General features: G+C 33.4%; 1 protein-coding gene across 1 annotated transcript; it reads left to right on the top strand.

Annotated features, from left to right (window-relative positions):
- Window positions 1-1,336: 1,336 nt before the first annotated feature.
- LOC127160597 (zinc-binding protein A33) lies at window positions 1,337-8,464 on the top strand. The gene is made up of 5 exons (XM_051103235.1): window positions 1,337-1,735; window positions 7,241-7,327; window positions 7,435-7,468; window positions 7,790-7,816; window positions 7,926-8,464. Exons 1-5 carry the CDS (start codon window positions 1,337-1,339, stop codon window positions 8,462-8,464), a joined length of 1,086 nt encoding a protein of 361 aa, XP_050959192.1.
- Window positions 8,465-15,798: the final 7,334 nt, after the last annotated feature.

The following is a 15,798-nucleotide window of genomic DNA, read 5'->3' as shown; positions in this document are numbered from 1 at the left end:
AGGAAAAACGTGGATAGTGTAAAATCTGCACACACAATAGATCCTCTTCTTTGCCTGCCTGAATGTGACAATATCGGTAACTCAGTTAAAAAGGTACTATATAAAAGACATTTAATTACCTTTAAAAATAAAAAAGTCAACTTTTTAAAGACTTCTCTCTCCTGTTGTAGATATTCTCATCCTTGTGCAGTCGTCCACTTACCAAGAACTGGACTGGGATCAGTATCAACTCTGATGTGAATGTGCTCTCTCTGCATAGAGCTTTGATTCACCTGGAGAAAACCTATGAGACACAAAATAAAAAACTCTGTCAAACTGGTATGTGACTATTGAATACAGTTTATTTATTTATTTATTTTAATTCAAAATTTTTTTTGGGTCATTCAAGAAAATAAAATTAATAATTTTAATAAAAATACACGCTTCATATTTCTTTTAATCCCTCTGGTATGATTGTCTCATAGACATTGTATGTGTATTGTATGTATCTCCAAAACTGAGACTGATGTAATACACATCTCAACGCATAGGCAACGAAACAGTACATTAAAGACACATATGAAGCAGCTACAGATGCAATGTGATACAATACGATTCATTTCTATCACAATGCAGTGCGATCTGATTTCAGTTCGATTTAATGGAAAAAAATGTGATGCCATGCAATTCCATATGGTTTGTTTTTATTTCTTTGGTTCATTGTAATTATTTGGTGGAAGATGCTGCTCTACATGTTAATCTATATTCGCAGGACACACCTGACAAATCGTTTTTTACTGATGCAAATATGTTACAAATAATGCATTGTGTTACAAATGCCAAATTGTATCTGATGCACACGTTTTTAAAATCGCTCCAAATTGATAAATCGCTAAACACATTTTGCATTTTGTTTCACAAAACACTGGACAAGGCATATTTCCATGTTACTGATGCAGCCAACAGCGATACACTTGTTTTATTTGGAGTATTCCTATAAAAAATTAATCATTACTTTGTCATCTGTGTCCACAGGGTTGAAGTGGGCACACAAGTATACAGGTACAGAGTGATTGATGTCATTTTCTCCAATACAAATTATACACAATGCATAAACAATGAAACAATATGTATATATTTTTTAATAATCTGTATTATATATGAAAATGTTTGTTCTGAAGTCGACTGGTAATGTCACACGGAGCAGGACGTCCCAGAAAACCCAAAGAGATTTGATGTCATTTCTGTTCTGGCAAAGCAGGGATTCAGTTATGGAAAATTTTACTATGAGGTGCAGGTGAAGGGAAAGACTGAATGGGATTTAGGAGTGGCCAGTGAATCCATTAACAGGAAGGAGATGACCACACTGACTCCAGTGAATGGATTCTGGACTCTGATCCTGAGGAATGACAATGAATATGATGCATGTGAAAATCCATCTGTCTCTTTTTCTTTGAAAGTGAAACCCGAGAAGGTGGGAGTGTTTGTGGATTATGAGGAGGGTCTGGTCTCTTTTTATGACGTGGGCTCTAGCTCTCATATCTACTCTTTCACTGGTCAGACTTTCACTGAAAAACTCTATCCATATTTTAGCCCAGGCCTTAATGATGAATGTAAAAACTCAAACCCACTAATCATCACACCAAGTGGTGTGCACATGCAGAGTGCTGCGGGGTCTCAAGCTAACTCTAAAGTGCTCTTTCGGAGCAGTTTAAGTGACCCTGCACCGCGGTTTCTACCAAGGAGAAGCCCCCCGGTTTGTGCCACCAGATCGCGGTCGAGCGTTCGAAGGTCTGTGCACAGCACTGATCACATCTGATTACAAATAAATTACCCTGAAATATGAAGCATGAAATCTGGAAAAGATTAACTATGGAAGAGCTGTCAAATGATTACAATGTGTCAATAAAAACAGAAAACAATACAAAATAAGATCCATAATAATAATAATGAAATATTTATCAATTATATGTTGCCTTAAAAAAATGTAAGTTGTCACAGTTACAGACTGGACCATTTCATTTCCACAAATAAAAGTGAATTTCTATAAATACTGTCAGATGTGCAGATTCCAATTCCTTGTGTACTTTTACTATTTCATTCACACTAGAACATCAAACCAAAACATCAAAAGTGTGGACATGATTTGGATGTGTTAAAGGGCCAAAAAAATAAAATAAAAATTACACTTGCCTTCTTCGTGGTCAAAAATGACAGACATACGAGATGAATGGGAAATATGAAAAAAATATGAGAACTCAGAAGAATTTTTTGGTGGTACAAACTACAAATCAGGCACTGTGCAGAAAACAAACACATACACACACAGGCAGAAATGAACTGATAAGGCTGCAACAGAGCAAATTTTGAGTGTATGTGAAATAAAATGAATACATGGGGAAAAATTTAAGAGTCTCTCTCTCTCACTCCCCTACGAGCACACACACACACACACACACACACACACAGATGAACTGAAAAACCCTTTCAGTGCTTCCCTCTCTAACAAAATTGTAATTGTTGTCTGATTGTACTCATAATGCAAAACATGATATTTATCTAACCAAAAATATCTAAAAATTGAAAAAAGTAGTTTTTTAGAATGTCCAAACATATTTCTAAATGCAAAACCTAATAAAATAAAGAAACTATGTTTAAAAAAACCCAAAACAATGGGAATCAAAAAGTCTTTGTATATGTATATAGGGAGCTATACAAGAGGTTACATGACATTATACAAGTTTTTATTTTTTAATGCCACCAGATGGCACAATTCTCGGTTCAAAAACTAGATATATTAAATGCTTTCACTCTATTTTAATATGAAACCTTGCATTTATCAAAAAATAAATAATTTTTATTTATTAAAGGGGGCATCGGATGCCAATTTTCCACAAGTTGATATGATTCTTTAGGGTCTTAATGAAAAGTCTCTAATATACTTTGATTAAAAATTCTCAATTGTTGTGTAAAACAACACCCTTTTTACCTTGCCAAAATCAGCTCTGCAAAAATCATCTCATTCTAAGGGGTTGTTCCTTTAAATGCAAATGAGCTCTGCTCACCCCGCCCCTCTCTTCTCTCTGTGGAAAGACAGTCTTGTTTACATTAGCCGCATTTAGCCACGTTTAGCCTCTAAACTTCCTAACTACCACGTTATAAAGAAAGGCGATTGCAAAGATTAATAAAAAAAACGCTTATACTCACTTCTGCTGTAAGTGAAGCTGGATCATAAATGATTCGCACGAACATAGAGGGATATATGTAGATCGGGAGGGCCATTCCCTTCACAAGCAAATGTAATCCACTGCATCTTCAGCAGCTCAGATGTCGGGAGTAAATGACGACCACTATGTTCATTATTACATCCAGCAACACAACACCTCAATCGCTCAAACAGAGATATTCATCCCTGCTCTGGCATCAAAACATGGAAAGTTTCTGGACTGTTACAGCTGGTCTAAGGTAAGAGCTCATGTCAATCAACTATCGTGGGAGCGGCCTCTGTGGGTGTGACGGCACAATGACAGGCATCTGAGAACGGCTCGATTTGAAAAAGGGGATATTATTTTTACAGATTAATTAAAAACCACTGCATGGATTTTTATCATTATAGGGTAGATTTGTACATACACTGCCAACACACATTAATGTTCAAACAACATGAAAAAGTGAACTTAGCATCCGATGACCCCTTTAAACAAGCTTGGTACTGTGTTACTTCACCACTGGATATAAAATCAGATACTGAAGCAAAGCCAGTTGAGAACTGAGATGTTTGTGAGGACTGTGAGAATCATTGTTGTTCACTGGAAGTCAGCAGAAAGAAAAGTGTGAAATCTGTGTCAAGGCAAACATGCACAGTCACAATCTATATCCTTCACAGACTTCTAGGTTCAGTTTCTCTCCATCAGCTTTACTTTCTCTTTCTACAGCTGACACATTTCTGTGATGAAACTAGCAAGGACTGGGATCCTCAGGATCGTAACATTGCACTTGTATAGTAAGTAGCCTAAGTGAAAACATTTTAGGGGTTGATCTGTAGTAAAACTAAAAGATTTGTTTGTTAATGTGATTGTTAAATTGATTTTTGTCAAATAGATTTTTTTAAAACACATGAATTAGGAACCTTTCCATATTCATTAATTTGGGTGGAGCTTCTGTATGACATCACAACAAGTGAGTGAAAGACTTCAGTGAAGGTGAAACTAAATAAAACAGATGGGCTGGAAGTTTCTTCAAACAACAACTTTAGTAAGAAACTGAAACTAGTGATCACATCTGAAATTCATTCACGGGTAAGTGATGGAAATGTAAGAGCTTTTTCTGTAGTTTTAACATCAGAATATTGTCAACAGGCAAGTAAAATTTGATGCCTGCTGTCATGTCAAGTAAAAGACTTGAGAAACAGAAAGTACTTCAACTGCAGACAGAATGAACGCAAGTAGAAATCATAATTACAATAGGTTACAATTAAATTACACATAGCTCATTGTTAAAAAAAATAAAGATAAAAACTCACATTATTTTAAATACTCACATAAAGCACATAACATTGTTTTAGTTTGTTCTTTTGTTTAACAGGACAGAAATGTGCTTTGATTTTTATATAAACAGTGGTTACGCAAGTTACCCCATGTTGAACCAGTTTACGAGATGCAATGAGAAGAACTTACATTCTGAATTACTGTCATACCTGCTTTTCTGCGCTAAAACCAGCTCCTACATCTGTGAAAAGTTAAGGTTAGTCAAGAGTATTCCTAAATCACAAACAATCCTAAAAATGCAGCAATCTGGCATTCCGCCTCAGAATGTAAACATTTTAGAAATATGTCATGATCATTCTTATTTAAAGAGCAGGTCATATGTTTTTTTTAAACATCCGCAGGTTGAAGCAATGCCAATAATGTCATATTTAACCCCTAGAATGCAAGTTTACCAGGAGAACCTTGACAAGAAGCGTGTATTTTACACCATGGAATGCGATTTTTAATGGGGGACCCACCTCGAAACTCTATTCGGCTAGTTTTGAGTTGCAATTGGGTGGGTTTTGTTGTGAAAACCTGGCAACCCTGATGCATCCTTACATAAAACAGTAATATTATGCTACAATCTGTTCTTAAAATAATGACATAAAAAAAGCAAATCGTGCCCACAGCTAAAGTTTACCTGCTAAAGTGGAAACACATAACAAAACAATAATAGTGGATATGTTAGCCAAGTGCTAACATGACTAACTGATGAAACAACACAGTTTGTAAACCAAAATGTGTCTAAGTTACATTCTTTATTAAAGGGGTCATCGGATGCAAAGTTCACTTTTTCATGTCGTTTGAACATTAATGTGTGTTGGCAGTGTATGTACAAATCTACCCTATAATGATAAAATCCATATAGTCATTTTTAATTAATCTGTAAAAATATTTTTTTTTTACTTTTTCAAATCGAGCCATGCCTCTGAGAATGTCTCCCACGATAGTGGGAGTACAAGAGAAGTGAGTATAAGGTTTTTTTTTTATGAATCTCTGCAATCACCTTTCCTAATAACAAGCTAGTTAGCAAGTTTAGTGGCTAAACTAGGCAAAATGCAGCTAAAGTAAACAGGCTCGTCAATCCACAGAGAGAAGAGAGGGGCGGGGCAGGCAGAGCTCATTTGCATTTAAAGCAGCCTCGACCAGAACAGGATGATTTTTGCAGAGCTGATTTTGGCAAGGTAAAAAGGGTGTTGTTTTACACAACCATTGAGAATTTTTAACCAAAGTATATTATAGACTTTTCATTAAGACCCTAAAGAACCATATCAACTTGTGGAAAATGGGCATCCGATGACTCCTTTAAACAAAGTAATTAGAACAACGACAGTCTACAATAATTAACACATTCTTAGGAATTACTGGGTTCACAGAGAATTATCAGAACTATTCGGTCCGGAGACACTTGTTAGTCCGAATAAAAAAAGATTAGAAGCCAAAGAAGATAAAGGCCAAGATTAGCCCTGTTGAAAAAAAAACAGCATATGCTGGTTAGGTAGGTTTTGATGCTGGGATGCTGGTTTTAGCTGATCCTTAGCTGGTTTATGCTGGCTCTTTGCTGGTCCTTAGCCCGTTTAAGCTGGTCCTGGACCAGCACATGACCAGCAGCTTTGTGAGTAGGTTTTAAGAGGAAACTCTTAACTAAGAACTTTTACTGCTATTTAGAAGAACTCTTTGTGATGAGATTTTTGAGGTTTTGTGAATACAGTTCCCAGAAAAAATGTCAAAGTTTTTTTTTTTTTTTTTTTTAAATCAAGAAGGTGGAAAAGTAAATTCAATGATGTTTCTTTTTTCCCCTCTTTCTCTTTCAGTAGAATCAGCTGGTTTAGACACAGACAGATGTGCAGATGAACCAAAACAAAATGGAGAATATTCAAGAGAACCAGCACTCAGCAGAGGGGAAAAAGGTGAGTGTAAAAATTTCTTTAAAATACATGCTTTCTATTTAAATATAATTTAAAATGTAATTTATTTCTGTAATCAAAGCTGAATTTTTAGCATCATTACTCCAGTCTTTAGCGTCACATGATCCTTCAGAAATCATTCTAATATGCAGATTTTGTTCAAGAAACATTTTTTATTAGTCCTCTTATCAATATTTAAATCAGTTGAGTACATTTTTTTCTGGAATCCTTGATGAATAGAAAGATCCAAAGATCAGCATTTGTCTGAAATAAAAAGCTTTTGTAACATTATACACTATACCTGGAGTCAGTGTAATTTTTTTTTTTTTTTTAAAGAAATGATAGAAAATAATACTTTTATTTAGCAAGGATGCTTTAAATTGATCAAAGTGATGATAAAGACATTTATAATGTTTAAAAAGATTTCTATTTCAGACAAATTCTGTTCTGAACTTCCTACTATCAAAGAAACCTGAAAAAATTCTAGTCAGCTGTTTTCAACATAATAATAATAATAATAATAATAATACTTTTTTTGAGCAGCTAATCAGAATATTAGAATGATTTCTGAAGGATCATGTGACAGTGAAGACTGGAGTAATGATGCTGAAAATTCAGCTTTGAAATCACAGGAATAAATTACATTTTAAAACATATTCATTTTTTTTTACTGTCCAAAATGTTTTTGTTTGTTTTTTTTTAATAGAAACATTTGTTTGTATTAATCTGTGACTTGTGAAACAGAATTTAAAAAAGTGATATGATTGTGGATAATGATCTACAATCAAAAAAAATATATATTTTTGCCATATTGCATAACCCTAGGCTGAAGATCTCATTAAAGAGCTGCAGCAGGAATTCACTAAACTGAAGAGGAAAAACACTGAGCTGGAGCAGCTCTACCTCTCACAGGTCTGTGAACATCAGTCTCATCACTGAGAATGCAGAATATTACAGGACAAACACTGTTTACAATCCTAGTGAGCTATATATCTGAATTGTCTTCTCTCCTGCTGTAGATGCACTCATCAAAAGAAAAACTCAGTCAGACTGGTATGTGAATATCAAATACATACTTTTTCTATCTGTGATGTGCCTAAAACCCATGTAAGGGTAAAGAAGTATTACTAAACTTTCTTTAGTAGCACATGAAATTATCTCTATTCAAAATGGATCATTTTATTGGAGGTTTAATTAAAAAAAAATAAAAATAAAAAAATAACACTTCTGGTATAATTCATAGATTTTCTCTGTTTGTATGTTTACTGGAAACACATGTCACATTTACATGCTACTGATGCTGCCAAGAGCGATAAACTCACTGAAATTATTCCTATAAATAATTCATGATCATATTGTCATCTCTATCCACAGGGTTGAAGTGGGCACAGAAGTTTGCAGGTACAGACACTAATTTCTCCAATACACTTCATACTTTGTTAATCTATATTATATACACATGAAAATGTTTGTTGTGAAGTTGACTGATAATGTCTATTCTCTCATCTAGTGGATGTGACTCTGGATCCTGATACAGCGAATCCGTATCTCATCCTGTCTAATGACAGAAAACAAGTCACTGAAGGAGACATTGAGCAGAACGTCCCAGAAAACTCAAAGAGATTTGATGTTGGTTTGTGTGTTCTGGCAAAGCAGGGATTCAGTTCAGGGAGATTTTACTATGAGGTGCAGGTGAAGGGAAAGACTGAGTGGACCGTAGGAGTGGCCAGAGAATCCATTAACAGGAACGGGGAGATCACACTGACTCCTGAGGATGGATTCTGGACTATGATTTTAAGGAATGAAAATCAATATGGACCTTGTGATAATGCACTTGTCTCTTTGTCTCTGAAAATGAAACCTGAGATTGTGGGAGTGTTTGTGGATTATGAGGAGGGTCTGGTTTCTTTTTATGACGTGGGGCACAGATCTCATATCTACTCTTTCATTGGTCAGACTTTCACTGATAAACTCTATCCATATTTTGGTCCAGGTCTTAACGAATGTGGTAAAAACTCAAACCCACTGATCATCACACCTGTCAGTTAAAATGAAAATAATTTCCCCTGAAATAATAAAACTTTAACCCTGGAAAGATTAACTATGTATGTGCCGTTAGAATATGGATTAGAATATGTAAATCAAAATGTGCCCAAAATCAAAACTTACATGGTTAAATCAAAATAACAAGTCTAAGGTCCAAGATCAAGCAGATTATACTAAAAAAAAAAATCATATGTAAAAAAGGTGTATAAAGTGTACAAAAAGAAAAACAGATTTATGAATGGGGGAACAAAGCCTCATTTAATCCAGGTTTATTTTAAATCAACTAAAATGTTCTTTTAGTCATGTATTTTTAGACTAGCAACGGGTGAAAAATCTATTGAAATAAAAATTTTTTGGTCAAGATTGGCCAGAATAAGTTAGTGTCAGACACTGATCTAAAATGACAAATTCTACGCAAATAATAAAATTTACTTTTGGTATTGTATTTTGAGAGAGGCACAGAGAGAGAAATTATTTAGAAATTATTTTAAAAACATGATTTAAGAATAAATTTACTTTTACCCTTTTGTTAATTGCTGTTCAAAATGAACCCAATATCAGACACTGTCATTCAATGGGGCAAAACTAATTAAGTAAAAATACAAAAGCGTAAAAATGATTAGGAAGAACATCATCTTTTGATAGTACTTGTATATTTTAGATCAATCATATATTTTAAGGAGATTTTATTGGTACTAAACAATATTGACCACTTATCATCTGTAATACCATCGATTGACCACTAGATGGTTTCTAGATGTATGGATGTATAGGTCTGAAGACTCCATTGATTATTAATCAGCAACTGACAAATTCAGATTCAAGTAGCTTTAATAGCATGGTAAAAAGGCTTTAAATTGTCAAATCACTGACAGCGCTCTGAGCATGACATTTACAGACAAGGCATTGATTGATATTTGTGATTTAAATGGAAGCTCATTTCTATATTGACATTTTTTGACAGTGTGCATGCTACAGTTTATTATGGGTCTATATCGTTTGAATTGACACACGGTACTATTTTTTTTTTTTTAGTTCGCTTTCTTTCTTTCTTTCTTTTTTTTTTTTTTTTTTTTTGAAAATCTGAAAATTTACACCATACGTTTTAATATGATATCATGAAATTCCACATAATATGCTAAATTTCCAGAGAGTTGTACATGTCCAGCTGTTAACATGGAATTACATGTAAAATGTTGTGATTTTTGATTTATATTTGAACTACAGCATCTGAATAAAACTTCCAGAACAAAAATTGACAGATAAAGTACTCACCCCCTTGACATCCAAGATGTTCACGTCTTTCTTTCTTCAGTCATAAAGAAATAGTTTTTTGAGAAAAACATTTCAGCATTTTTCTCCATATAATGGACTGATATGGTGCTCCGAGTTTGAACGTCCAAAATGCAGTTTAAATGCGGCTTCAAACGATCAAAAATGCAGTTGTAAACGGTCCCAGCCGAGAAAGAAGGGTCTTATCTAGCAAAACGATCAGTTATTTTCATAAAAATAATACAATTTATATACTTCTTAACGTTAAACGCTCGTCTTGTCTTGCTCTGCCTGAACTCTCGTTCATGACAGATGTATGACGGTATGTCGAAAAACTGCCATCTCATGTTCTCCCCCAACTTCGAAATCGTCCTATATCGCTGTTTTATCTTTTTTGTTAAGGGTGTTTGATCTTCTTTGCATGTTCACTTTGCAAAGACTGTGTCGGTACTTCTGCAGTGATGTAGGATGATTCTGAAATGATTTTTGAAGTTGAGGGAGAAAATACAATTGGAGTTTTTCGACATACCCTAACTGTCTTGAGCCAGAATACACAGAGTTCAGGGAGAGAAAGGCAAGATGAGCGTTTGAGATTAAAAAGTATTTAAACTGTATTTTGTAACTGAAAATAACCGATCGTTTTGCTAGATAAGACCCTTCTTCCTCGGCTGGGATCATTTACAACTGCATCTGTGATCATTTAAAGCCGCATTTAAACTGCATTTTGGAAGTTCAACCTAGGGGCGCCATAGCAGTCCATTATATGTGACCCTGGACCACAAAACCAGTCAATTTTTTGAAATTGAGATTTATATGTAATTTGAAAGCTAATTAAATAAGCTTTCCATTGATGTATGGTTTGTTAGGCAATATTTGGCCAAGATACAACTATTTGAAAATCTGGAATCTGAGGGTGCAAAAAAAAATCAAAATACTGAGAAAATCACCTTTAAAGCTGTCTAAATGAATTTCTTAGCAATGCATATTACTAATCAAAAATTAAGTTTTGATATATTTAAGGTATGAAATTTACAAAATATCTTAATGGAACATGATCTGTACTTAATGTCCTAATGTTTTTTGTCATAAAAGAAAAATCTATCATTTTGACCCATACCATGTATTTTTGGCTATTGCTAAAAATATACCTGTGCTACTCTTAAGAATGGTTTTGTGGTCCAGGGTTACATATGGAGAAAAATCTTTAAATGTTTTCCTCAAAAAACATAATTTCTTTACAACTGAAGAAAGAAAGACATGAACAAGGGGGTGAGTACCTTCGCTTTACATTTTTGTGCTGGAAGTGGACTTCTTCTTTAAGTTGCATCAGGTTCATATAAAATTACCGAATTATTTTGTGTTCATAATCCTTCAATCTAGCAAATACTTTTATTAGAGAACCAAGAGCATAAAAAGGCTTTACAATAAAAGGTGCCTTTTTATTATTATTTTTTTTTACACTTTGGTTTGACCATGATATAAGTGAATCGGAGCACCTGAGTGCTCATTTATTTTCAACATCAACAAAGGACACCTTTACGCTGCAAAGGTGTAACAGTAGCTGTATCTGAAATGGCATTATAGGTTTATTTAATGCATATGACAACTCTGTGTGTTGACAAATAAAAACACCTCTGATTAGACATTGTATTCATAAGCTCAATAGAAATGTGTGTGATTGGTTATACTGCTCAAAACCACAAAATGCACTCAAAAAGAAATCTAATGCAATGTAATAAAGCTAATATACCATAAATGAAATGCTGTAATCGACATCTAGCTTATCACTACAAAGCATGACGTGGATTTGTTCACAACCAGCACACGCAGTGTTTAACTAGTAAAGACCTTCATCGCAAGCAGATTAGGTTTTAACTGACTGTAGGTTCATGTCCACTCTGTGTTCTTAAATTTCCCGGTACGAATGAGAAACCACCCCACAATTTAGTGCGGTAGCAACAAACTTCTCCATCAGTGTAACTGTAGCAAGCTTCTCCACATCTGACATACAGAACTAAAATAGAAACTTACTAGAGGATTTTCACTCTACAGGTTTCATATGTAATGAAGAACAGTTCACAAACTGAAAGTCTTACCCGTTCATAATCTTTCTGATGCTCTGCATTCCCAATCCCTCTACATGCAATAAAACGTTCTTCAACATTCACATTTATTCACTTAGCAGATGTTTTTATCCAAAGCGACTTACAAGTGGGGAATATGTCAAGCGATTTGTCCTAAAGAGGCAACACGACTTCGGAAGTGCTCATAATACCATAGAACAGGCATTGTTCAGATAGGCACTTGTGACAGCGGCTTCTGGAACAAGATCTTGACTGTCAACTCATCAAGTGATGTTTAACAATTGCAGCTACTAATTTACACACTTTGGGGCACAATAACCAGAGAAAAGTCAGTGATAGGACTGTTTAATAGTACTGAATAGTACTGTTTAATAGAATAGATGAAACAAATGTCATGAAAATGTACATAAATGAAAGTAGGAAACATACCTGATAGACTAAAATACATCATCATCATCACTCATATTCTTCCTTAGCTGTGAGAGAGTTGATCTCCGACGCTCCTGACTGAATCCGTCCCATCAGTCACATACAACCAAACCTTTTTTCAGCTCCTGAGAAACACAGAATCACAGTGACTCTCAATTTATATAACAACTGTTTCTCTGAAGGACACTATTTTAAAGCTAAAAGCTGTTGGCAGGCTCTATGTTGAAAAACTTAGAAACACTTTTTAGATGTCAAAATAGCAATAGACCTGCGGTGCATTGGAAGCTTCTCATTGTTCTGGTAATACTGACACTAAATGACATGTAATGTATTAAACACTGAAATCAGGATTTGCAGTCAAATGATATTTATTCAAACTGAAACAAATCTGTGTGCCTGTGTTTGTGAACATTTCTGTTATTTTTTTATTAAGGTTTAGTACTGTGTTAGTTCACCAGTGGATATAAAACCAAATCCTGAAGCAAAACCAGTTAAAAACTGAAAAAGATTTGGAAATCAATTTCATCTGCTTCTCCCATTTGCTCTCTTTACACTGAGTATCACTCTACACTGTTAGACATTTCAAAGGGTTTTTACAGTAACTTACAGTAATTTACAGTAGCAAACCGTATTTCATTTACAGTTGCAAACTGTAGCTGTTTTACAGCCAAATACTATTAAAAAAGTCAAATTAATCAGTATACTACTGTAATTCATTCATGTTAATATAGATTTCAGTAGATTTTATAATTTTATATTGAATTCATTTAAATTTATTTTATTTTTACTCTACATAGGTACTACTGACATTCAATTAAAACAGACAAAATAATCACAAAATATCAAGTACTTTATTTAAAACAATGCATGTATAACACTTAAAAATACAGTCATAACTGCCGGAACAGTGCATCTTCACCATTTCCCGTCTTAGGACGTTTTGCAGTGCATTGTGTTGTATCCTCTGGATTATCATATCCTCTGGATTTATCCTCGCAAAGAATCTATAGGCAACAGAAACATAATGGAGAAAATGACATGCAGCCAAAAAATATGCTGGATCCACAAGATCGCTGGCAAGTATAATGTAACCGTACAAAACAAAACAAAAAATTGACACCAAAGCCCTGACACTTTTTTTCAAGTTATTTTATATGAACAGAAAATATTTTTATTTGACAAAAACTGTGTGCGATTGCTGACTGGTATCTGAAATTAATGTTCATTAATATAAAATGTACTTGAGGGGAACTCCACCAGATCGCTGGCAAGTATAATGTAACCTTCAAAAATATGAAATGTATTTATTTGACACCAATGCCCTGACAGTTTTTTCAAGTTATTTTATCTGAACAGATTTTTTTTTTTCATTTGACAGAAACTGCCTGCGATTGCTGACTGGTATCTGAAGTTAAAGTTTATTAATATAAAATGTATTTGACAGGAATTCCACAAGATTGCAGGCAAGTACAATGTAACCGTACAAAAACCAAAGTATTTATTTGACACCAAAGCCCTGACGGTTTTTTCAAGTTATTTTATATTGACAGAAACTGCCTGCAATTGCTGACTGGTATCTAAAGTTAATGTTTATTAATATAAAATGTATTTGAGGCGAACTCCGCAAGATCGCTGGCAAGTATAATGTAATTGTTCAAAAATATGAAATGTATTTATTTGACACCAAAGCCCTGACACACATTTCAAGAAATTTTATATAAACAGAAAATGTTTTTATTTGACACAAACTGCCTGCGATTGCTGACTGGTATCTGAATTTAATGTTTATTAATATAAAATGTATTTGATGCGAACTCTGGCAGATCGCTGGCAAGTATAATGTAACCATACAAAACAAAACAAAACAAAACAAAACAAAAAAATGATACCAAAGCCCTGACAGTTTTTTCAAGTTATTTTATATGAACAGAAAATGTTTTTATTTCACAAAAACTGTCTGCAATTGCTGACTGGTATCTGAGGTTAATGTTTATTAATATAAAAAGTATTTGAAAAAAAATAAAATTTATCTCATTATTTCCACATACTAACTCCTTATTTCGACATAATAACTCGTTATTTCGAGATACTAAGTCGTTTTAGCTATCTGGTGGATTTTTTTCGTCAGATATATTTTATATTAATTAACATTAACTTTAGATACCAGTCAGCAATGGCATTCAGTTTGTCAAATAAAAACATTTTCTGTTCATATAAAATAACTTGAAAAAAGTGTCAGGGCTTTGGTGTCAAATAAATACATTTAATATTTTTGTATGTTTTTCTGTACGGTTCCATTATACTAATTAGCGATCTGGTGGATTTGGCATCAGATACAATTTATATTAATAAACATTAACTTTAGATACCAGTCAGCAATCGCAAGCAGTTTTTGTCAAATCAAAACATTTTCTATTAACATAAAATAACTTTAAAAAAGTGGCAGGGCTTTGGTGTCAAATAAATACATTTCATATTTTTGTATGGTTAGATCATACATGTCTGCGATCTCGTGGATTTGGCATCAGATACATTTTATATTAATAAACATTAACTTCAGATACCAGTCAGCAATCGCAAGCAGTTTTTGTCAAATAAAAATATTTTTTGTTATTAAAAATAACTTGAAAAAAGTTGAAGAAATAAACATTAATAAACTTTAACTTCAGATACCAGTCAGCAATCCCAAGCAGTTTTTAATCACATAAAAACACATTCTGTTCATATAAAATAACTTGAAAAAAGTGTCAGGGCATTGGTGTCAAATAAATACATTTCATATTTTTGTACGGTTAGATCATACTTGTCTGCGATCTCGTGAATTTGGCGTCAGATACATTTTATATTAATAAACATTAATTTCAGATACCAGTCAGCAATCGCAAGCAGTTTTTGTCAAATAAAAACATTTTTCTATTTATAAAAAATAACTTGAAAAAGTTGAAAAAATACATTTAAATTTATTTTTTATTTCTATACAGTTCCATTATAACTGTTAGCGATCTTGTGGATTTGGCGTCAGATACATTTTATATTAATAAACATTAATTTCAGATACCAGTCAGCAATCGCAAGCAGTTTATCGTCAAATAAAAACATTTTCTATTTATAAAAAAATAACTTGAAAAAAGTTTAGAAAATACATTTAAATTTATTTTTTATTTCTATACAGTTCCATTATAACTGTTAGCGATCTTGTGGATTTGGCGTCAGATACATTTTATATTAATAAACTTTAACTTCAGATACCAGTCAGCAATCGCAAGCAGTTTTTGTCACATAAAAACACATTCTGTTCATATAAAATAACTTGAAAAAAGTTGAAGAAATATATTTAAAATTTTTGTATGGTTCCTTCATACCTGTTAGCTATCTCGTGGATTTGGCGTCAGATACATTTTATAATAACAAACATTAACTTTAAATACCAGTCAGCAATTGTAAGCAGTTGTCGTCAAATAAAAACATTTTCTATTTCTAAAAAAATAACTTGAAAAAAGTTGAGAAAATACATGTAATATTTTTGTATATTTCTGTACAGTTCCACTGTAC

This window comes from Labeo rohita, unplaced genomic scaffold (genome assembly GCF_022985175.1).
Source record: "Labeo rohita strain BAU-BD-2019 unplaced genomic scaffold, IGBB_LRoh.1.0 scaffold_398, whole genome shotgun sequence".
Classification (NCBI taxonomy): domain Eukaryota; kingdom Metazoa; phylum Chordata; class Actinopteri; order Cypriniformes; family Cyprinidae; genus Labeo; species Labeo rohita.
Note: the sequence above shows the minus strand (reverse complement) of the source record. Positions and strands in the feature narration are given on the sequence as shown.